The 25,430-nt window shown below is 38.8% G+C and overlaps 1 protein-coding gene across 2 annotated transcripts in view; it reads left to right on the top strand.

The window, feature by feature from the left end:
- Window positions 1-25,430, top strand: part of LOC111138564 (CDK5 regulatory subunit associated protein 1 like 1) — a 653,240-nt gene that overhangs the window by 465,462 nt on the left and 162,348 nt on the right. For both annotated transcript variants that reach the window (XM_022490583.1, XM_022490584.1), the window contains exon 11: window positions 14,669-14,849. In XM_022490583.1, coding sequence (XP_022346291.1) covers window positions 14,669-14,849 — 181 coding nt within the window. The remainder of the gene's footprint in view (window positions 1-14,668; window positions 14,850-25,430) is intronic.

Here is a 25,430-nt window from a genome sequence, read left to right as displayed (position 1 = left end):
GCAGAAGAAACGTGAGAGGGATACAGGCTGCAGGGGTTGGTAGACGGTGAAGGAGTCCAGGGTCAAGGTCTGTGGTGTGGCGGTGTTCCTCACCTGCACTAGTCCCTTAAGGAGCACAAGAGCAGGTTGGCATCTGTGAAGCACCTGTGTCCCAGCTGCTATTGTGAATGCTTTCTATTCGACCTTCCACTTGATCTCACAGCAGACCTGGAAGGATGTGTTGTTATCCCCATCATGTAGGAGAGAGGGACCCGAGGCCCTGAACAGTAACGTAACTTGGGATACCTGGCTGGAAGCTGGGGGCTCAGATCGATCTGGATTTAAAATCTCGTTTCTTTCTACTGATACTCTTTCTTGCTGCTTCCTCTCTCTGAGCCGTCTGGAAATAGGGATAATTTCATCTGCCTGTGTCCTGATGAGTGACGTTAATGATAGAAACAAGAAGCTGTCTTATGAAGAATAAATTGAGCACATAACCACTTAGGCTTTAAATGCCTCTGTATTCACCAGGGTAGAGTTGCAGAAAGAGCCCCGACCAGGTGGAAAGGTTTGGGTTTGAATTATGATCCCTCCAGCAATAGCTTTGGTAATCATTTAACCTTTTGAGACCACAATTACCCTCTCTTTAAAACACAGTTCCAAAGATACAGGCAAGTTTTACTTACTGCAGTAAGTTGCTCTGCAAATATTGTTATTACAGAATATTTTTAATGTAAATTTAGGATCAGCCCATCCTCACAGGACCTCAGTTCTGCGGGCACTTCAGTAACGTGGGTAGAGATAAGGCTGCCGTATCATTTCCTGATTCTGCAACCAGGGGCAATTGACCTCACCCTCTTGTTTCCCTAATGGGGCTTTCCCTGTGTCTCGGAGAGATGGAAATAGAGGCTCCCGTACTGGGAGGTTGTAGTAAAGAACATGTAAGTTGCTAACACATCGCCTGGCACTTAGTATTGTAAAAGAGGTGGCAGGTACTTCTTTGACAGGGTTACACTAATAATAGCTAAAGCGTATCGGACATAGCTGTGTGGCAGGTGCCGTTGGGAGCAGTCAGTATGTGCACTAACTTCCAGTAGCCCAGGAAACCAAAGCAGACTAAAGCTAAGTACTTAGCCCTAGTGCATGCAACACGTTCATCACAGAGCAAGGGGAAGCTCTTTCTCCCCGGTAGCCGTGCTAAGAGAGGAGGGATGGTCCAAGCCGCACCAGTCTTTCTTTGTCTCAGTGACTCATTCTGGCTTTTCACCCCTCACCCTAATGCTTAGGTAGGTGCTTTTTCTCTTCCAGCTCAGGTCCTTTAAGAATTGTTTCACATGGGGCGCCTGGGTGGCTCAGTCGGTGAAGCGTCTGACTCTTGATTTCAGCTCACATCATGATCTCAGGTTGTGGGATCGAGCCTCGCGTGGGGCTCCGCATGGGGCTCTACACCGAGTTCAGAGTCTGTTTAAGACTCTCTTTCTCTCTGACCCCCCACCCCCACTTGCATGCATCCTCGCTATAAAATAAATCTTAAAAAAGAATTGGTTTTCATAAATGCATGATGATCATTTTAAAACTGCTGAGATTTTTCTCAAATTTACTTGAAGGTGTCATGTTGATTCTCTTTAAGTTTACTCTCTCAGGATGAACAGAATGATTCCTTGCTGTCATCTGTAGGTGGCTGGGACACAGTCCTTCGTGATGTCATGCTCTGGGTAATTTCCTTTCTACCTTAACCTTATCTTTTATTGTCTCTGCCCTTCCCTCCTATTTGGCCATATTTAATTCTTTGACTACATCCTGTCAGAAGTTCAGCTATTAGGACTTTTTCTTTTCTTTTTTTAAAATTAAAAAAAAATTTTTTTTTTTATTTATTTATTTGACAGACAGAGATCACAAGTAGGCAGAGAGAGAGAGGAGGAAGCAGGCTCCCTGCTGATCAGAGAGCCCAATGTGGGGCTTGATCCCAGGACCCTGGGATCATGAGCTGAACTGAAGGCAGAGGCTTCAACCCACTGAGCCACCCAAGTGCCCCTATTAGGACTTTTTCGAGAGTTTTTAATGGGGGATTCCTGCTATCTCTCTTGTCTTCACAAAGGGTGTTTTTGTTTTTTTTTTTCTCCTCCCACTTTTAAGAGTGGATTTTTTTCATACCCACTTTTGTTCTGGGTATACTTTAGATAACATATATAACCCCCAATATAAGTGTATACTCTGAAGATTCTTAGTAAATTAATAATTTCTGCAGCCATCATCACCGTGCAGTTAGTGATGAGAAAAAGTCTCTAAATGCCTATTTTCTGTTTCTGTAGTTCTACTGCTGATGGAAATTTCAGATAAACAGAATCAAACAGCAAGTAATCCTTTGTGTCTTCCTTCTTTTACTTAAGAAAGGTCTTCAAGGTTCGTCTGTGTGGTGCTGTATCCATAGCTGGTTCTCTTTCCTTTGGAGGTAAATTTTCATGGTATGGACATGCCGCGTTTTGTTGACCCATTTACTGGTTGACAGACTTTTGGACTGTTTCCAGTTTGGAGCTATTACGAGGAGAGCTGCTCGAAAAATCCACATAAAATTCTCTGTGTGGACACAATGTTTTAATTTTTCTTGGGTAGATAACTAGGAAGTAAACTTTCTTAGTCACAGTAAGAATATGTTTAACTTTTTAAGAAACTGCCACACTGTTTTCCAAAGTGACTGCAACGTTTTGAATTCCCACCTACGGTGAATAAAGGTTTCCGTTTCTCCAGTGGCACATAGATGTCTGTTATTTTTTTAGTCTTTTTTCAATATAGCCATTCCCCTGGATGTGCAGCATCTTACATGGTTTAACTTGCATGACCCCGATAACGACCCATGTGAGCCGACTTTTCCTACACCTATCAGCTACTCATGTATCTTCTTTTAGTGAAGTGTTGGTTCAAATGCTTTGCCCATTGCACAGTTGTATTGTTTGTCTTCTTGTTAGTGAGCCATAAGAATTCTTAAGGTATTTTGGATACAAATATTTTTATCAGATAGATGGTTTGCAAATATTTTCTCCCAGTCTATGGCTTATCTTTTTATCTTCTTTATGGTGTTTTCCCAGTAAGCCCAGTTGATCCAATTTTTTAAATTTTATTATTGTGCTTTTGGTGTTGGTGTTAGAGCTAAGAAATCTTTGCCTAACTCCATTGAGGTCACAAAGATTTTTTCCCATATTTTCTTCTGGAAACATAGTAATTCTAGCTCTTACATTTAGATCTGAGATTGATATCGAAGTGCTTTTTGTGTACAATGTAAGGTAAAGGTCCAATAAGCTCCTTTGCTTGCTGGCTTGCTTTTGCATATGGTATCCGTTTGCTCTAACCCGATTGATTGAAAACATTGTCTCTTGATCTCACTGAATTGCTTTGGCAATTTTGTTGAAAATTAAGTAACCAGGGGCGCCTGGGTGGCTCAGTGGGTTAAAGCCTCTGCCTTCGGCTCGGGTCATGATCCCAGGGTCCTGGGATTGAGCCCCGCATCGGGCTCTCTGCTCAGCGGGGAGCCTGCTTCCTCCTCTCTCTCTGCCTACTTGTGATCTCTATCTGTCAAATGAATAAATAAAAAAATCTTTAAAAAAAAAAAAGAAAGAAAATTAAGTAACCATAAATGTATAGATGTATGGGTATATTTTTGGACTCTGTTGTTCATTCTATTAATGTCTTTTGATACTAATACCACATTGTTGTGATTATCATAGCTTTATAGTAAGTCTTTAAGTCAGATTCATCCATTCCACCAATTTTGTTCTTTCTCAAAATTGCTTTGAGCACTTTAAGTTCTTTGCATTTCCATATAATTTTAGAATCAGCTTGTCAATTTCTACAGAAAACCATGCTGGTATTTTGATGGCAGTTGCATTGAATCTGTGTATCAATTTGAGGGCACATGCAATCTTACCAGCAGTAAAATCCTCCAATCTATGAAAACTATATATTTTTTTTCATTTTTTTAGATATTATTTATATATTTGTTTTTAAAGATTTTATTTATTTGAGAGAGAGAGAGAGAGAGACACCGCATGAGAGAGAGGAAACATGAGTGTTGGGGAGTGCAGAGGGAGAGGGAGAAGCAGGCTCCTCGCCGAGCCGGGATCCCGATGTGGGACTCGATCCCAGGACCCTGGGACCATGATCTGAAGGCATCAGGGCATCATTGGTTATGCATCAAAGGCAGATGCTTAACCAACTGAACCACCCAAGCATCCCTAGATACTTTTTTATTTCAGTAAGTTTTAAGAAAATCTCTTCAAGTTCTCTGTTTCTAGAGTACAGGTCTTCCACTTTCCAAATTTATTCTGAGTGTTTTTTATGGTATTGGGAATGGAATTGTTTCCTTGATTTCATTTTCTAATTGTTCATTACTAATATAAGAAGTACACTAGATTTTTATATATTAATCTTTAGCTCTGCTAAACTCACTTATTCTGGTAGGTTCATTGGATTACTTAGAGTTTCCACAAACAAGATACAAGACCAGCAAAAAAAGTTTACTTTTACTTTTTCAATCTATATGTCTGTAATATCTTTTTCTTGCCTTTCTTGCACTGACTGGAATCTTTATAATATATTGAGTCATAGAAGTAAGAATAGAAATCCTTGCCTTGTTACTAATCTGAGTGGAAAAGCATTCAGTCTTTCATCAATAACTATGATAACAGCTGTAGACTCTTTATCAAGTGGAGATAGTTTTCTTTGTTTACACAGAGTTTTCATCATGAATGGGTGTTGGATTTGTCAACTGAGTTTTCTGCATATACTGAGATCACCATGAAAGTTTTATCCTTTTAATGTGGCTTACTGCATTAATTAAAATTTGTTCGTCAAACCAACCTTGCACTCCTGGGATTAAAACTTGATCATGATAAATAACCTTTTTATATGTTTTGGGGCCCAGTTTGCTAATTTTTTGTTAAGTGTCTCTTTATTCATAAAAGGTAATGGTCTGCGGGTGCCTGAGTGGCTCAGTCAGTTGAGTGTCTAACTCTTGGTTTTGGCTCAGATCATGATATTGGGGTCGTGGGATTGAGCCCCTAGTCAGGCTCTGCACTTAGTGCAAAGTCTGCTGGAGATTATCTCCATCCGCCTCTACTCCTCCCCCTGCTTGAGTGCATGCGCATACTCTCTTTATCTCTCCTTCTCTAAAATAAATAAATAAAATCTTAAAAAAAAAAAAAAAGATTTGGTTTGGAGTTTATTTCTGATCTCTTTCTCTGGTTTTTATATTGGCTCTTGCTGGACTTATACAATAAGTTCCTTTCTCATTTATCTTTGAAATAGTTTCCATAGAATTGGTTTTATTCTTTCTTAAATGTTTGCTGTAATTCACCAGTGAAGCTCTCTGGGCCTACGTTGTTTTGTGTTGTTTTCTTTTGGTGGCAAGATTTTTAATTATAAATACAATTTTTGTAGTAGACAAAGGACTTTTGATTTTCTGTTTCTTCTTGAGTCTCTTATTAATTTATGTCTTTTACAAAGTTTGCCCATTTCAGTTTAAATTTTTCATTTATTGGCATAAAGTTGTAATACATATATCCTTAGTATTTCTTTAATATTGATAGCATCTGTGCTGCTGCCTCCTTCCTCTTGCCTGAAGTTGGTCATTTGTGTCTTCTTTTTTCTTCTCAGTCTAGCTAAGTTTAGTAATTATATTGTTTTTCCTCAAAAGGACACCTTTACTTTAACTGATTTTTTTCCCTCTATTTTCTATTTAGTTGATTTTTTTTTTAACTTTTACTTAGTAATTTATTTTTTGTCCTACTTTGAGTTTGATTTGCTCCTCTTTTTTAGTTTCTTGAGGTGGAAGCTGAGATTGTTGAGTTTCTCTCTTTTTAACACAAACATTTAAATCCATTAATTTCTTCCTAAGGATTTCTTTAAGCTGCATCCCATAGATTGAGGTATGTTTTTACTTTCATTCAGAACTAAAAATAAAATGTTTCTTTTAATCATATGTTTATGCCTCATCATTACCATGGATTTGATTCTTTTTCCGATTATTTTTATGTCTTTCTTTTGAGGTAAATAGCACATGTATTAGTATTAATTTTTTCACATGTAGAATTTGAAGCTCATTTATTGTTCTAAGCATGAATAGAATCATCCTTTTCTCATTTTTTTTGCCAGTAAAACACCAAATTGCAAGTGTGGAAGTCTTGAGATGATTCAAGTACGTCATGTAAAGTAGGTGTAGGTCTGTGTTTATTCTTATTCATGATAAATAATAAAGTCTTGAAATATTTTGGGGCTCTCTTTGCCTCAGGCCAGCAAGGAGGTCGTACTCTACTGATACCCTCCTGATACCCTCTTGGTAAACTTGGATAACTGATCCTAGCACCACCTCTGCCAAGGCAGATGCATAATTGGAATCTTCCTCATTCGTTCTATTTCCAAGTTACTTAATGAACCCATTTTGCCAGTAAAAAGCTTGTATACATGAGAAAAAATATTGGGTCAGAATGTATGTGTTATTTAAGCTAATTGAACATTTTCGTTTTCATCTTCTTTCAGAATTATTCTCCAGTACTGCTATGAAAAAATAAATATAGCTCTTTTAAATTTTAAAAGCATAGAATACCTGGTAATTATGTTCATTAGACTCACAGCTTCAATACACATGTGGAAATGATCATTTTTTAAAATTTTGGTATTTTGAAGCTATTAATGAGGTGCAATAAAAAATGGAGGCTCTCTCTGCTAGAATAAATGAGGCAGAAGAAAGAATTAGCGATATAGAAGACCAAATGACAGAGAATAAAGAAGCTGAGCAAAAGAGGGACAAACAGCTACTGGACCATGAGGAGAATTCGAGAGATAAGTGACACCATAAGACGAAACAACATTAAAATAATTGGGATTCCAGAAGAAGAGGAAACAGAGAGGGGAGCAGAAGGTATATTGGAGAGAATTATTGGAGAGAATTTCCCCAATATGGCAAAGGGAACAAGCATCAAAATCCAGGAGGTTCAGAGAACCCCCCTCAAGATAAATAAGAATAGGTCCACACCCTGTCACCTAATAGTAAAATTTACAAGTCTTAGTGACAAAGAAAAGATCCTGAAAGCAGCCCGGAAAAAGAAGTCTGTAACGTACAATGGTAAAAATATTAGATTGGCAGCAGACTTATCCACAGAGAGCTGGCAGGCCAGAAAGAGCTGGCATGATATATTCAGAGTACTAAACAAGAAAAACATGCAGCCAAAAATACTATATCCAGCTAGGCTATCATTGAAAATAGAAGGAGAGATTAAAAGCTTCCAGGACAAACAAAAACTGAAAGAATTTGCAAATACCAAACCAGCTCCTCAGGAAATATTGAAAGGGGTCCTCTAAGCAAAGAGAGACCCTAAAAGTAGTAGATCAGAAAGAAACAGAGACAATGTACAATAACAGTCACCTTACAGGCAATACAATGGCACTAAATTCATATCTCTCAATAGTTACCCTGAATGTTAATGGGCTAAATGCCCCAATGAAAAGACACAGGGTATCAGAATGGATAAAAAAACAAAACCCATCTATATGTTGCCTACAAGAAACTCATCTTAAACCCGAAGACACCTCCAGATTTAAGGTGAGGGGGTGGAAAAGAATTTACCATGCTAATGGACATCAGAAGAAAGCAGGAGTGGCAATCCTTATATCAGATCAATTAGATTTTAAGCCAAAGACTATAGTAAGAGATGAGGAAGGACACTATATCATACTCAAAGGATCTGTCCAACAAGAAGATCTAACAATTTTAAATATCTATGCCCCTAACGTGGGAGCAGCCAACTATATAAACCAATTAATAACAAAATCAAAGAAACACATCCACAATAATATAATAATAGTAGGGGACTTTAACACTCCCCTCACTGAAATGGACTGTCATCCAAGCAAAAGATCAACAAGGAAATAAAGGCCTTAAATGACACACTGGACCAGATGGACATCACAGATATATTCAGAACATTTCATCCCAAAGCAACAGAATACACATTCTTCTCTAGTGCACATGGAACATTCTCCAGAATAGATCACATCCTCGGTCCTAAATCAGGTCTCAACCGGTATCAAAAGATTGGGATCATTCCCTGCATATTTTCAGACCACAATGCTCTGAAGCTAGAACTCAATCACAAGAGGAAATTTGGAAAGAACCCAAATACATGGAGACTAAACAGCATCCTTCTAAAGAATGAATGGGTCAACCAGGAAATTAAAGAAGAATTGAAAAAATTCATGGAAACAAATGATAATGAAAACACAACGGTTCAGAATCTGTGGGACACAAGAAAGGCAGTCCTGAGAGGAAAATATATAGCGGTACAAGCCTTTCTCAAGAAAAAAGAAACGTCTCAGGTACACAACCTAACCCTACACCTAAAGGAGCTGGAGAAAGAACAAGAAAGAAAGCCTAAACCCAGCAGGAGAAGAGAAATCATAAAGATCAGAGCAGAACTCAATGAAATAGAAACCAAAAAAACAATAGAACAAATCAATGAAACTAGGAGCTGGTTCTTTGAAAGAATTAATAAGATCGATAAACCCCTGGCCAGACTTATCAAAAAGAAAAGAGAAAGGACCCAAATAAATAAAATCATGAATGAAAGAGGAGAGATCACAACGAACACCAAAGAAATACAGAAAATTATAAGAACATACTATGAGCAACTCTACGCCAACAAATTTGACAATCTGGAAGAAATGGATGCATTCCTAGAGACATATAAACTACCACAACTGAACCAGGAAGAAATAGAAAGTCTGAACAGACCCATAACCAGTAAGGAGATTGAAACAGTCATCAAAAATCTCCAAACAAACAAAAGCCCAGGGCCAGATGGCTTCCCGGGGGAATTCTACCAAACATTTAAAGAAGAACTAATTCCTATTCTCCTGAAACTGTTCCAAAAAATAGAAATGGAAGGAAAACTTCCAAACTCATTTTATGAGGCCAGCATCACCTTGATCCCAAAACCAGACAAGGATCCCATCAAAAAAGAGAACTACAGGCCAATATCCTTGATGAACACAGATGCAAAAATTCTCGCCAAAATACTAGCCAATAGGATTCAACAGTACATTAAAAGGATTATTCACCACGACCAAGTGGGATTTATTCCAGGGCTGCAAGGTTGGTTCAACATCCGCAAATCAATCAATGTGATACAACACATTAATAAAAGAAAGAACAAGAACCATATGATACTCTCCATAGATGCTAAAAAAGCATTGGACAAAGTACAGCATCCCTTCCTGATCAAAACTCTTCAAAGTGTAGGGATAGAGGGCACATACCTCAATATTATCAAAGCCATCTATGAAAAACCCACCGCAAATATCATTCTCAATGGAGGAAAACTGAAAGCTTTTCCGCTAAGGTCAGGAACACGGCAGGGATGTCCGTTATCACCACTGCTATTCAACATAGTACTAGAAGTCCTAGCCTCAGCAATCAGACAACAAAAGGAAATTAAAGGCATCCAAATCGGCAAAGAAGAAGTCAAACTATCACTCTTTGCAGATGATATGATACTATATGTGGAAAACCCAAAAGACTCCACTCCAAAACTGCTAGAACTTGTACAGGAATTCAGTAAAGTGTCAGGATATAAAATCAATGCACAGAAATCAGTTGCATTTCTCTACACCAACAACAAGACAGAAGAAAGAGAAATTAAGGAGTCTATCCCATTTACAATTGCACCCAAAACTATAAGATACCTAGGAATAAACCTAACCAAAGAGAATAAGAATCTATACACAGAAAACTATAAAGTAGTCATGAAAGAAATTGAGGAAGACACAGAGAAATGGAAAAATGTTCCATGCTCCTGGATTGGAAGAATAAATATTGTGAAAATGTCTATGCTACCTAAAGCAATCTACACATTTAATGCGATTCCTATCAAAGTACCATCCATTTTTTTCAAGGAAATGGAACAAATAATCCTAAAATTTATATGGAACCAGAAAAGACCTCGAATAGCCAAAGGAATACTGAAAAATAAAGCCAAAGTCAGTGGCATCACAATTCCGGACTTCAAGCTCTATTATAAAGCTGTCATCATCAAGACAGCATGGTACTGGCACAAAAACAGACACATAGATCAATGGAACAGAATAGAGAGCCCAGAAATAGACCCTCAACTCTATGGTCAACTCATCTTCGACAAAGAAGGAAAGAATGTCCAATGGAAAAAAGACAGCCTCTTCAATAAATGGTGTTGGGAAAATTGGACAGCCACATGCAGAAAAATGAAATTGGATCATTTTCTTACACCACACACGAAAATAGACTCAAAATAGATGAAAGATCTCAATGTGAGACAGGAATCCATCAAAATCCTTGAGGAGAACACAGGCAGCAACCTCTTCGACCTCAGCCGCAGCAACATCTTCCTAGGAACATCGCCAAAGGCAAGGGAAGCAAGGGCAAAAATGAACTATTGGGATTTCATCAAGATCAAAAGCTTTTGCACAGCAAAGGAAACAGTTAACAAAACCAAAAGACAGCTGACAGAATGGGAGAAGATATTTGCAAATGACATATCGGATAAAGGGCTAGTGTCCAAAATCTATAAAGAACTTAGCAAACTCAACACCCAAAGAACAAATAATCCAATCAAGAAATGGGCAGAGGACATGAACAGACATTTCTGCAAAGAAGACATCCAGATGGCCAACAGACACATGAAAAAGTGCTCCATATCACTCGGCATCAGGGAAATACAAATCAAAACCACAATGAGATACCACCTCACACCAGTCAGAATGGCTAAAATTAACAAGTCAGGAAATGACAGATGCTGGCGAGGATGCGGAGAAAGGGGAACCCTCCTACACTGTTGGTGGGAATGCAAGCTGGTGCAACCACTCTGGAAAACAGCATGGAGGTTCCTCAACATGTTGAAAATAGAACTACCCTATGACCCAGCAATTGCACTGCTGGGTATTTACCCTAAAGATACAAACTTAGTGATCCGAAGGGGCACGTGCAACCAAATGTTTATAGCAGCAATGTCTACAATAGCCAAACTATGGAAAGAACCTAGATGTCCATCAACAGACGAATGGATAAAGAAGATGGTATATATACACAATGGAATACTAGGCAGCCATCAAAAGAAATGAAATCTTGCCATTTGCGACGACGTGGATGGAACTAGAGGGTATCATGCTTAGCGAAATAAGTCAATCAGAGAAAGACAACTATCATATGATCTCCCTGATATGAGGGAGAGGAGATGCAACATGGGGGGTTATGGGGGTAGGAGAAGAGTAAATGAAACAAGATGGGATTGGGAGGGAGACAAACCATAAGTGACTCTTAATCTCACAAAACAAACTGAGGGTTGATGGGGGGAAGGGGGTTGGGAGAGGGGGGGTGGGGTTATGGACATTGGGGAGGGTATGCGCTATGGTGAGTGCTGTGAAGTGTGTAAACCTGGCGATTCACAGACCTGTACCCCTGGGGATAAAAATATATTATATGTTTATAAAAAATAAAATTAAAAAAAAATTTTTTGGTATTTTGAAAATTCATTGTTTCTCAAAACAGCATTTACTCACAATTAGCATATTAAATATTTGGACTGATGTTCTATTTTACAGTCCTTAATAATTTCCTCATAGCCACTTAAATCATATACAATTAATTTAGAATTGGGTCCACTTCAGACTTCCTGGATTTTCTTATGAGCTGAAGAGAATTATTTACTTAGGCAAATTAACTGTGTAAATAAGAGTCTTTTTAGTTGGTTCCCCTAAGAAGCCAAAGTATTTTTAAGAAGCATCATTTGCATGTATAAAATTAATGTATAGATGAGCCTCATCTAACATTAAAGTGTAGTCTTCACTTTGAAAACATTTTTATAGGCAATCAGTTTATATTCTTACATACTTTATATTCTTACATACTTTGAAACCAATTAAACTGCTTTTACTTTTAAATACTGGCTAACCTAAGTCACAAAGTCATAGTTTACCCACCCTCTCCCTTGTTACCAGTCAGCCTTTTGCATAGATTATCAAATGTATTCACACTTTGAACGTCCCCTTTTTTAACATTTAAAATGACTTCTGTAAATTTCTGTCTTTTCTCACTGGCAACCTTCATGCCAAAGTAAGCATGTCTTGTGTAATACTGAGCTCGGCTATCCTGGATCAAGGAGCTTGGGGGTAGGGGCAACCAGTAAGGTACTTTCCTTTGGGAATACCCCATAATCTAGTGCCAAGTTCATTGCGATTCATAGCCTAGGACAATAACCAGTTGTCTTGGTTTCTATAATATTTCACAGGCAGTTTCTAAGGTTTTGTTTTTTTTTTAATTTCCTAGGGGAGCTGGATTCTACTCTGTCATTTCTGCTATGGTCTGTTATAGTTCTAGTTGTGGATTTCTTTTGTTCAGGAGTAGTTAAAAGTCAAGTGTAAACATTTGCTGATTAAAGTTATTGACATACTTTTTCTATTCCTCATGCTTTAGTAAGTCTAGAAAAAGGTCTTTTAATCTACAGCTTAAGGCAAAAACATGTTTTTCATGATTTTCAAGTGTAATTTTGATAAATCACCCTTGAAGGAGAAAGAATGTTTTTGTATCAGAACAAAAAATAAAACTTTTTAAAAATGGTTTCATTTTTTTCTTATGCATATTACCTCTTTTTTCTATTAACCATCACAGAGAAAAGCTCCAGCCTTTGGAACTTATCTCACTAATTCAAGGTCAACCAAATTAACAGCCGAGTAACACTAAGTAGAAATCAAGAAAGAAATATTTTTTAAAATAAGTGTCATTCTCCTTTCACACAGGCATTAAAGTATTATCCAAACAAGGTATGGAAAGCTGTCGTTTTTATGATGCTGCTTGTGTTAGGCAGCCAATAATCTGACTTCCCTTCGCCACATTTTTTGTCCTCTTTTATACCTCCAAATATCTAATATATTTAAATGAGATACATTGTTTTATTCATCCATACAGGCCTGCATTTAGGAGATAGAAAAATTGATATAGTCAGGTTCCTTACAGTTTGTGATGTTTGAGGCTATTTTCCTGTTTATGGGTTGAGGATAATATTGGAGTTGTGAATACTGTTCATCTTATTCCGTTGTTACACTGTTACTACACAGTAGAATATTGTAGCATACGTATGGAGAAACTCCAGAGCCACAGAGAAAAGACATCCAAGATGCTAACATGTGGACTTATCAAAAAACAAAGGCAGCTTGTTACCCAATCGATCTGTGATGAGAAGCTTTCGATGATTTATTCTTTAATATTAAAGGGCAGGGTCACTCTTTGTTGATGGCAGATCTCAGCCATGAGTGAGAGGGACCAACATACGAGAACCTGGAGGAAATGGGCACTGTTGCAGTGAGCAGAGGAAAACTTGTAAAAAACTTAACTGGTATCTTTAGGAAGATGAGAAAAGAGGTTGCATCTCTAAAACAAATGATTAAATGGTAACATAAGAAAATGTGCTAGACCTAAAGACCATGAGTGTTCAGGCTGTGCCTGTACAAAGATTTATATGCCTAATCCAAGGCCTATTATCATGAAATGTAAAAACATCAAGAATAAAATTAATCTCCTAAAAGCTTTCAGAAAGAAAGTGGAGAGCATAGTTTGTGTGAGTGAATCTGCACATCTCATCAGAACCTTGCCAGCATGAAAAAAAAAAAAAAAAAAAGAGTATGAAATTCCGATGGCCAGTATTTTTCCCTTTGGAATGCTGTGCACAGCCGCTCCATCAGTCAATGGTATGGATTAGGACATGTTCAGATATGCTAAGACAGTAACAACAAAATTTCCCTGGCATTCTTTTTGGTGAAGTTCCTGAAAGAATTCTCCAGCAGAATTAAGCAAAATAGAGTAATCAAGAAATAAGAATACATAGGATTCAGGAGAAAGGGAAATGGGGGGGGAAAAAAGGAAACCAAAGAGCAACATAGAAGGATGAAACCCAGTTCATTATGAAAGCAACACACACTTGAAGAAAGTAGGAATGGCATTTCCAGCAGGAAAAAAAAAAAAAAAATAGAATCCATGAATTATGTGTGTAGCACATTGAGTGTTTGGAAAACAGTATTGATTTTTGATCAATATGATGGAGCTTATGGAAACATGAACATGGGTACCTAGAAATGCAGCAAAAAAATTTTTAAGAGACTGTTACTAACTCTCAGAAAAATTAAACATTGTAGTAAAAGAAAACATGATGGTAGGTTTACCAGTTGTCTCTGCAGTGAATGGTACCTTTGCAGTTTATACTAATGCAAATACAATTAATTTTAAAACTGTGCAGGGATTAAATTGGGAGGGGATGGATAGAGTAGTTTAAGCGGCTAAATCTTCATTTACTATAGTAGAGAAGTTAGTAAAATGCTGCTTAAATATCAATAAGTCTGGAAATAGCAGAATAAGCATCAGTTTTAAAATATAGAAAAAAAGAACAAAGAGACATTCAAAAGAATTAAAAATGAGTGTCCCTTCAGGATGACAGGGACCACTGTTACCCATAAACTTTTTCAGTATGTAGGACTCTATAAATACTCATTGCAAATGTCCCTTTCCTAAAAAACAAAATTTATTTTTAAAAGGAATTATGGCATTTAAAATGTCAAAGAAATAGAATAATTATGGATTGTATTCAGCTTCCAACATGTTTGTTGTGTTGTTTTCTAGAGTTCCTGGAATAACTCTGGCCACAGATATTATCTGTGGTTTTCCTGGAGAAACAGATCAAGATTTTCAAGAAACAGTGAAGCTTGTGGAAGAGTACAAATTTCCAAGCCTCTTTATTAACCAGTTTTACCCAAGACCAGGAACTCCTGCTGCGAAAATGGCGCAAGTTCCAGCCCAAGTGGTAAGATACTTCTCTTGTAAAAAGTATTAGATTCGTTAGCCAATAGCTACAAAACTGCAACTCTGTTGCCTGGCTTAACACAACTGACTCATGGGCACCTGGTGGCTCAGATGGTTGTGTCCGCCTTCGGCTCAGGTCATGATCCCAGGGTCCTGAGATCGAGTCCCACATTCGCCTCCCTGCTCAGCAGGGAGCCTGCTTCTCCCTCTCCCTCCGCTGCTCCCCCTGCTTGTGTTCTCTCTCTGTCTCTCAAATAAATAAACACAGCTGGCTCATGGTATCACTTTTAAGTTAAACAGTGTGGAGAGTTTTCAAGATGGGGGCTAGGGCAGGGGACCTTGGATGACTTCAGTAACTTTAGGCCCCTAAAATATCACCTTTTTTTCTTTTGAGAAGTGGGGTTCTGATGACACGGGGGAAAAAATAATCTGGTATCACCTGTGTTGATAAGAGAAATCCTTGGATATTTGAAAAGAAGCTTACATTTAGATATCTGTGAGCAAAAGAAGCTTCATGTTTACCCTGATTACCATAATTTGTTCCTTACTGGGGGCCCCACATCTTCCCTCCTTTTCCATGGAATAGATTTGGTACCTGCTATCTGTCTGTCTAGTTCAGATTTGTGTTGCTTTCACACAAATGAACCTCAACTTAATTTCATCCTTACATGTTCAGAAATGTATTAGAATAAGATAATCTAAAATGAATGTGAAAAAGTTTGAGATCCAGTAAAGGCAGCCTGTTTTTCAGAATGCCTCAGAAATTAGTGGTCTTAAAGTAATTTAATTTCTAGATTCATTGGCCAAAGATGAAAAAATGTTAATAAGCTTTAAGAGGAAGTCATAGGTTTTTAACTGAAATTTTTGTTTTGTTTCAAATAACTAAAAGAAATTATGCTCTACCATTAATTTTCCTCAAAGCTTACATGAATAAATACTAAAAGGAATAACCCGGAGCTTATTATTTTTTCTATTATGCCATATGTGAATATCAAGCCTAAAACATACAGATTTTTTATTTCAACATACCAAATGTATTTTTTATTTGCATAGATATAATATATTTTAAAGTCTGGTTTCCCCCCCAAAACTGAAGGGAATATCATTCTTTGTTTTCTCAAAAATTTTGACATTTTTATTTGACAAGTTTCTGTGTATACAAAGGTAAGAAAATCTTTTACAAGCAGACTGTTTAATTTTATTTCTAATTTAATCAATGAAAAGAACAGATTATAGCACCATGGAAGTCAACTTTTCACAAACATAAAAATAAGTCAAATTAATTCCTTACTTTTATGTCTAAATTTTAATTGCTTTTATTGCATATGGCAAAATTCACCTTTTTTTGGTCTGCAGTTCTTTGAATTTTGATAAATGCATCCACTGCTGTAACTACTATCCCAGTCCGGGGATAGAACAGTTTCAGCAGCTCCCCAAAATGTCCTTTTATCTTTTTTGTAGTTCCCTGCTGCCTCCCTCCCTAGGTCCTGGAAACTACTGGTCTCTTGTCCTTATAGTTTAATCCATTCTTACTTAAACTTTACTTCTTTAGTAAGAAAGTTTCTTGCCCTGTAACCTACCTGCAGAAACACGTACAGCTGCACATTTTTCTAAAGTGAACACTGCCGTGTCCCCTGGAACATGACTGGAGCCCAGAGCCCAGAGTTCCCCCCCCCTACCCTGCCCATCCATTCTCTCCCATTCCCCGCCAGAAAGCGCTGTCCCTTAGAGTAACACCAGACACTCACTTGCCTTGTTCTTCAACTAGATATAAATGGAAGAATTTATCAGTGTTTGAATGTCTGGGTTTTTTGTTTTGTTTTGTTTTGTTTTTAATGTAATTCTTACTATTTTTGCTTTTCAGTGAAAGTAATATTTGCCACACAGTGTTGCCTGAAGTCTTTAGGCTCACTGTTCAGGGTTAATAAGAGATGGCTTTTTCTACTGAATTTATAAAACACTTAGCTTTAGCAGTAAATAATTTTTCATCTTTTTCTTCGTGGTTTATTATTATACAGCTTTTGAGGATAATACACATGTCCCAAGATTTCACATGTGAAAAATCTGTGCATCTCTCTTCCTGGAGTTGAACCTGTTGCTCGTTGAGATTGTCCGTATTTATTTCAGGCGCTGTGACAGTCCCTCTGATCTGCCCTGAAATAGTCAGTCACCAGCTGTCCTGGGGCGGCATCTTCCAGCCCCCAGATTTTTCTTTTTTTTTTTGAACAATGTTATGGCAATGAGACTCGTCTGTCTTTGCACGTGCCTATAGTTCATCCATTTTCATTGCTGTATAGTATTCTATCGCACACACATTTATCCATCCTGATGTGGAAATACAATTCGGTATGTTCAGCATTCCAGTATCAGTACAGTGACCAATACCGCTGTCAGTGTTCTTCTCTAGACCTTTTGTTTGACTCATCAACGCAAACATGTCTGCTGGGTGTGTAGCAAGGAGTGTAACCTCTAGGTCATAGAAATACAGTGGATCTGCTTTATATTGCCAAATAGTTTTCTAGAATCGTTGCCTAAATTTACATTTCCCCCAGCGATATATAATCATGTTAGTAGCTCTGTATTTTTGCCAGCACTTGGCATTGTTATGTTTCTGTTAGTAGCCATTTTCATGGGAATGCACTGTAATCTAATGGTGGTTTTATAGTTCCCTATTAACTTATGACAGCAAATACTTATTTGTTGATATAAGGATATAATATTTGGATATAGTTTTTCATGAAGCCCCTATTCAGACCTTTTGCCCATTTATCTATTGGTTTGCCTGCCTCCTTTCTCCCCCACTCCCCTTCCTCTGATTTGTAGGAATTATTTGTTAGTTTGGAGTTCAAGTCATGGTAATTTAAAGATCTTCCATTCTTTAACCAGTTTTTTCACTTTCTTACTGCTGTCTTTTGGAGACCAGACATAGTCTGTTTTAATATGGTAGAATTTATTAGATTTCCTTTTGTTTGGAGTCCTATTTCAGGTTACTTCCCCACACCGCCATGAATACACACCTCAGTGTACTCATCCAAGAAATTTTACTATTTTCCCTTTTACCTTTAGATCTTTAATCCACATGGAATGTATCTGTGTTTCACCGTAAGGTGTGGAGGTCAAGAGTTTTGCTTTGTTTTGCTTTCTATAAGGATATCCACTTGAGTTAATGCGACTTATGGAATCTCATCTTTGCCCACTCTCTGCCTGGGCCCCTTTATCATAAATCAGGTGTCTGTCTGTATGTATGCACCTGTTCTGGAACTTTACCCTGGTTTTTTGATCTGTCTGTCCATCTTTCTACCAGATCACAGTGTTAATTACCATAGCTTTATAATAACTGTTGACACTGCAGTATATACCTCTCAGCTCTCTTTTTCTTCATCATTTTCCTAACTATTCTTGGCCCTTTGCCTTTCGAAATTTGTCAACTTACACCAAAATATTTTGCTGGCATTTTGATTGAGATTGTTTTGATTCTGTAGATCACTTGAGGGGAAATTGACATTGACTATCTGATTCTCCATCTTTGAATAAAGTATCTCTTCTTTATTTTAATCTCCTCTTTCTCTCAGTGATGTTTTATAGCTTTCCGAATATGAGCCCTTCTCTCCTGTAGCCCCCTGCTGGGTACTTTTCTTTATATTTATCCTGCTTGGAACTCTTGGGGCTTCTTCATTCCACCCTAGTCTCTTTCATCAACTCTGCAAAATATTAGCCATTCTGTCTTCAGGGATTCCTTTTGCTCCATTCTCCATCCCTTCTGGGATTTCCATTATATATGTTAGATATTTTCGTTATGTTCCCCAATGTCTACACTATCCTTTTTTATACTTTTCATTCTTTGTTCTCTTTGGGTCTCTGGATTTTTTTTCTCTTTTCCCATTTTTTAGTTTCCTGATATTCACAGCAGTCACTGGGCCAACAAGAGCAGTAGTAGCACACCGTGTTCCCTCGAGGAGGGACACTGCTGTCCCCACGGGGCTGCTGCAAAGGCAGACTCCCAGCTGCCACCCCAGACCTTCTGTCATGGTCTGCATCTCCAAGCAATTTGTGTGTGCATTAATATTTGTGAGGTGGTCTTCTGGTTCACTAAGCCTCTCTTCATCTGTGTTCAATCAGCTGTCCAACCCACCTATGGAATTTCTAATTTTTAGTTAATTAATTTCTTCTTCTAGCAGTAAAGTTTGTTTTTTTCTTCATGGATTCTAGTGTTCTGGTAAAATTCCTCATATTTTCCTTTGTAGTCTTTGAACATATTACTCGGTTATCTTAAAGCTCATTCTGAATTCTCTAGTATCTGGTTGTAATATTGGTTGTTTCTGTAGTCCTTTTTTCTTTTCTTTTTTTTTTCTTCATTTTGATCATTTGTCTTTTCTTTCTAAGTACCTGATCATTTTTGTTAAATGGTGACCATTGTTTGTTTAAAAACAAAATGAAACAATAGGTTCTAGACAGTAATGTATCTTCCTCCTAGGAGGACTTGATTGTGCTTCTTCCACGCTCTAAGGGAAGGATTGATTATTGTAATTGGTCTGAGATTGATTTTTTAATCTCTTTTTCAGCCTTTCTGAGGTTTGGTGTATTTCTGGTTTGCCCTTCCTTTTCGAATGCAGCCAGTGATGTGCTGGGCAGTGCATGACCAACTCTCGGTGGGAAGGCTTCTTCCTTGTGGCATTTGTTCATTTCCATCAACTGCTGCCAGTTTCTGACCGCCTGTGTGGCCCACATGAATGTGGAATTGGAAAGAGATGTACATAGTCAGCTCTCGTGAGCTGGTAGAAAGCCACATGCAGTGTACCGACCAGTGTACCTCTTCAGGGCCTCATCGGACAGTCTGTGGTGCTTACCAGGCCTTTTTCTCAACTCTAATCTTTGTCTCCCCAGGCTCATGAGAATGCCAAAGGCTCTGCATGGCCTCTAGGTCTCTTAGCTTTTGCTTGGTTCCTTGGCCTCCTGGCCACTGCTTACAAACCGATACAGACATAGAAGGAAACAGTGCTCCAGGTGCTAAGCTCACGGACTTCCCTTCTCTCAAGTCTTGCTAGTTTTTGATGTTGAATCAGAACATCATACATTTTTATTCACCTTTTCTAATTGTTGTTGGCAAGATCCTTGGTCTGATACCAGCTCGTTTGCCTCCACCAGAAGCAATACTCACTGCTTAAAATCAGCTTTCAGATGCTTTTGCTTTTCCTCTTATCTTTTATCTTTTCGACCTAGCCCCTTAACATCTTCCTTACGTTTTTAGATCTTAATAACCTGGTCCTGGTATAGCAGAACCTCTTGTCCTGTTTTAGACTTTATATTTTCAAGGGGTTTTAGGTTTACAGCAAAACTGCATGGGAAGGACACAGACTTCCCATGGACTCCCTGCCCACACACGTACCCCCAGGATCAACATCCCACCCATTTGTTACACTGATGAACCTACACTGACACGTCATTATCACCCCGACTCCATAGCTTCCCTTACATTCTCTTCTTGGCTTACACACGCGTTCTGAGGGTTTGGATAATGTGTAATTACATGTATCCACTCTTAGAGGATCGAACAGACTAGCTTCACTGCCCTTCCCTGCTCTGCGTTCCACCCGTTCATTCCTCCATTCTCCCTAACAGCCACTGACGTTTACTGTCTCCATCATTCTGCCCTTTCCAGAATGTCATTGACTTGGAATCATGCAGTAAGTAGCCTTTTCAGATTGGTTCATTTCGCTTAGTAACGTGCGTTTAAGTTTGTCTTTCTATGGAACACAGCAGACATTGATTGCTCCACTGTTCTAGAAACAAGAAGTCGAAACAGGCCGCCTGCTCCCTCGGGACCACGTAGCTGAATCTTTCCTCCTCTCCATTGTCACATGGTGTCCCTATGTAACTGTCATCCCACGACTGTCTCCTTAGAAGGACCCCAGTTGGATTTGATTAGGGACCCACCCGATTCCTCATCTTGTTTTTTTTTTTTTTTAAGATTTTATTTATTTATTTGACAGAGATAGACACAGCGAGAGAGGGACCACAAGAAGGGAGAGTGGGAGAGGGAGAAGCAGGCTTCCCGCTGAGCAGGGAGCCTGATGCAGGGCTCAATCCCAGGACCTTGGAATCATGACCTGAGCCAAAGGCAGGTGCTTAACGACTGAGCCACCCAGGCGCCCCCCCGACTCCTCATCTTAATGAGGTACCTCTGCAGTGACCCTCTTTTCAGATAAAGTTACATGCTGGGGTGTTGTGGGTGAAGTACTTCCAAGTATCTTTTTGGGAGCAGAGATACAAGGCAGTCCACAGCCCTTCTCTACCGTGTGCAGTTTTGCTCCAGGTAAGAACCGCAGCCAGAAGAGGCTCACCTTACAACATTCAGGACCTTGAATAAGGGGAATTAAACATTAATGGTGAGACCTTAGAGACCTGCAGTCTGGGAGAGGGTATAGGATGTGCACTGACTCTTCATGGCTCTCTTAAATTTCTCAAAAATGAGCAATCGTCTACGTCTTTCAGGTACTTGATGAAACCGCTTAGCAAGCAGACTTCACTCAAGTAAAACACAGCTGCAAATGGGTAGCAGCTCCTTCTTACCTAATTTATTTCCCATTTTCCTGCCCAGAAAATCAACAGTAAAGGTAGATTCTAACCTAGTATTGAAAAAAAAAATTCTGCTGTTTTCAAGTCACAGCTCCTTCTGGCTGCAGAGTGCCGCTCAGTGATGGTCTCTTGTTGTCTTAGACGTACTGTATTTTCACCAAAACTAAGCCCCGAAACTGTTCTCCCTCTGGCATAAATGATGTAAAATAGAGAATTTCAGTGTAAATTCCCCTTTTTTCATAACTACCTTTATATGACTCCTGGTATTAATATAAATAAATTCCAGTTTTAAATGTTTTCTGGTAGAGCTCTGATAAATGAACCAAATTCTGTGTATTTCTTAATCACTTAAATCACCAAATGGATAAAGCCCAACCGAGTTTTGTATTTGCATTGGTGGGGAGAATTTTTCTCTAATCTTTAATTCCCTGCCCCCCCAAAAAAGCATAACTCTATTAAACTTAGAATGAAAATAAATTAGGCAGTGTATCTTCATGAACAAGATAAACTAAAATTTATTTTTTTCTTAGCTTTTGCAAGATTATTAATGTATAAGAGATTTAATAGTAAGATCCCCTAAGCTAAACGAGAGTGACCTTAGACTTTTAGATGAAAGGTCAAATTTGCATGTTTATATTTTCTTTTCGATTGAGTCTTCCTTCATTAGTCTTCATTAATCTTAAGTAACTCTAACAGTATTTTCAAACTGTTGCTGAGATTCTTAGTCTGCCTAGAAAAGGTCACTTAAGTTTAAAAAGTCTTTGGATCCTTAGCTATCAATTCCAGAGTTTCTTTCTAAGAAAATTTTGATGAAAAATAATGCAGTTGGGTTGAAATCTTTAAGAGGCCTGTGACCTGGAAAAAGAAAGTTCTTTAGGTGGCAAGAGTGGCCATTAGAATGTTTGTATTGATTTAAAATATTAAATTGTGATAGTAAATCCCCCTGCCTGCTTGTCTCACATCTTGGAACCAGAGAGTAAGTTTGTGTCTTCAGATATGTGTGAGCATAAAAAGAACCATAACTCATTTAGCTGCAGTTTCTAGAATATTTACCCCAAGGATGACAAGGCCATGGTACTCTTCTGGACTCAGCTCTGAGGAGTGTGGGTTAGGGTTCCTGAGCTCTAGAAGGGCCACCCTTGGGGTCGACAGAGGCAGCTTTGCTGGAAGTGTCCACAGAAGGTTTCCCTGGGAGGGACTGAGTTTTTGCTGGAGATGCTCATACCAGGGCAGGGTCACCACTTGGAGCAGATGTTGAGTAAGGAATTGTTCCTGAATCATATACAGAGCGTATCCGGTGACATATAATGGCTCTCCCAAGTTCAGCTGCATGTGAGTCCAGGACATTATCTTGAAAGGCAAAACAGAAACACAGCACACAGAAAGAGCTTTGTCACTTTTTCTAGATGTTGCTAAAATTCTTTGTTCGAGTACATCAACTTGCCTTAATTTCCATTTTTTACATCCCAGCTTTTTTGCCTTACTTGATAAGATAACCGCATTGTTTACACATTCTCCTATTTTTAAACTAAGCTTTTTTCTTTGGGGGAGAGGTAAAAATATTTTCAGGAGTCTTCATACTCCAGATTGTCTAGCGTTCTTTATTCTAAACCGATTCCCAAACACACCTGGAGGGACACTCCTTTTCTCAACATCCTTTTCATTTTAACTTCTTCTTCTTCTTCTTTTTTTTTTTTTAGAAGGAATATCTTGGGATTCTTCTGCAATAAATTGTATTTGATCCCTCCAAATACAGTTAATTTTTTAAATTCCTTTCTGGGCATATTATTTCTCTTTTTACTTCCATTTTGGATAGAGTTTTTAGCCTGACCATAGTTTTATTGTGTATCAACTTCAGCAGATGACTTACTAGTCTCCCATGAAGACTCTGTAGTAATAGAAGTAAAGAATGTTCTATATTCTAAGCCAGAGAGTTGGTTGGGAACCTTCTACCTTGTGTGAATTTTTATTGAGATGCTGTTCATTTAACAAATAGAAAATTGAATTTGATATCTCTAAGGGCCCTTGAAATTCTTTTTTTTTTTAAATTATTTATTTGACAGAGATCACAAGTAGACAGAGAGGCAGGCAGAGAGAGAGGGGGAAGCAGGCTCCCTGCTGAGCAGAGGGCCTGATGCGGGGCTCGATCCCAGGACCCTGAGACCATGACCTGAGCTGAAGGCAGAGGCTTTAATCCACTGAGCCACCCAGGTGCCCCAGGCCCTTGAAATTCTTAATAATCTTTGATTCTCTATCATACGGTTATAAGGTCAACTTTCAAACAGTATTTTTTTGAAAGTCTAAGTGCTTTTCTTTTTCGAAGTATGTAATCTGCATCTCCCAATTCTTTTATCTTTTACTCTATTATGAATCTGAAAATTTTTTGCCTGTATAATCAATTAATTGACTAGGGATACTAAAACGTAATACTTCATTTGGTGGTTTATGAGGGCTCAGAATGGCAGCCATGCGCCTAGCTGTGCTAGGGAGAATAATGGGCCCCTGGAAGACAGCACATCCTAATCCCCAGACCTGTGAACGTGTTACCACAGTAGTAAAAAGGTCTTGGAGAATGTGATTAAGTTAATGCGTTTGAAATGGCAGATGGTTGCAGGTTATCTGGGTGGGCTCAATGTAGTCAGGAGGGTTCTTAGAAGAGGGAGGCATGAGGGTTCAAGTTCTAGGGAGGAGATATGAGGACACAGCAGAGGATCAGAGCCCTGTGCTTTGAAGATCAGGGCGGGACAAGCAGTTCAGGAATGCAGGCTGCCTCTGGAAGCCAGAAAAGCCAAGGAACACATACTCCCTCAGGTTCTCCAAAAGGATTACAGCTCTGCTAATACCTCGATTTTAGCCCGTAAGACCCATTTTGTACTTCTGGCTTACAGAATTGTTAAGATAATAAATTTGTGTTGTTCCAAGCCACTAAGTTTGCTAATTTGTTACTGTAGCAATAAATAGGAAATTAATATGCCCACAGTGGGGTAGTTTGAACTGAAGGCATTGTCTAGCTTTTTGAGACAGATAAATGCATTGCTTTCAGCTTTATGCTACCCAGGCTGTGCTGTGTCTTGGGTGACACATGCTTGTTCCGAGGTCTATGCAAACCAACCCTTGTTGCTCCCCAGCAGGCACAGTGTCTATAGGCCTCATCATTATAATGCCAGGACAGAAATAGTGGTAAGAATTAACATTCGTTTAGCAATCAGCATATGTCCAACCTTGCTCGGAGCCCTTGGTGTGGATTGCCTAATTTCACTCTCACAGTTTATTAGTCATTTTGCAAATAAGGAAACCCAGGCTCAGAGTAATGACCTAACCAACCCAGATCTCACAGAGAAGCTCCCCACCCCCTCTCCACTCTCGGGTCTTGTAAGACCCAACACACCTTATGCTCTCACAGTGCCCGGCGGCTTGGCGTTCCCAGCGTGCCCCCATGTTCATCTCCCCTGCCCCAAGCCCCCCAGGAGGAGCTGCACATGAAGAGCCCGGGAATACAGACAACATGGATCATTTATTGAGCAAAAAATGCATGATATTTAGGACAGTGAGGTGTGTCGCAGTTTTCCGTTTGTTCTTCGTGGGCGAGAGAGCAGCCTACGAGTGTAAGGTTAGTATAGTCACAGAATGGGCCGGGAGCCACAGGCAAACCTTAGACTAAATGGCCTTATCAGCCACATGACGTGGCCTCAGCCCCTCCTGTGGGTGGGAGGGAGCTGCTGACGAGCGGTGGTCATGTGTCTGTTTTTGAAAGCTCATTCTCGGTGCCATGAACAAAGAATAAAAGAGTCGGAAAGCCCAGTTAGGAAATTGCACAAGACAAGTCTGGAGACTTAATAGGACAGTTTTAAGAAGTCTCTGGGACTTATTCCTGAGACCTTCAATAAGTACTTTTCCTGTGGACTTAATAATTCCAAGTCTTAGACTTAGCTCCATGTCAGCAAAGTAATTTTGTGTTCCGTGGAGAATATTAATTTGCTGTCCAGAAGTCACTTTGTTGGTTTTT

Source organism: Enhydra lutris, unplaced genomic scaffold (assembly GCF_002288905.1).
Source record: "Enhydra lutris kenyoni isolate GAN:26980312 unplaced genomic scaffold, ASM228890v2 scaffoldscaffold93, whole genome shotgun sequence".
Lineage (NCBI taxonomy): Eukaryota > Metazoa > Chordata > Mammalia > Carnivora > Mustelidae > Enhydra > Enhydra lutris.
Note: the sequence above shows the minus strand (reverse complement) of the source record. Positions and strands in the feature narration are given on the sequence as shown.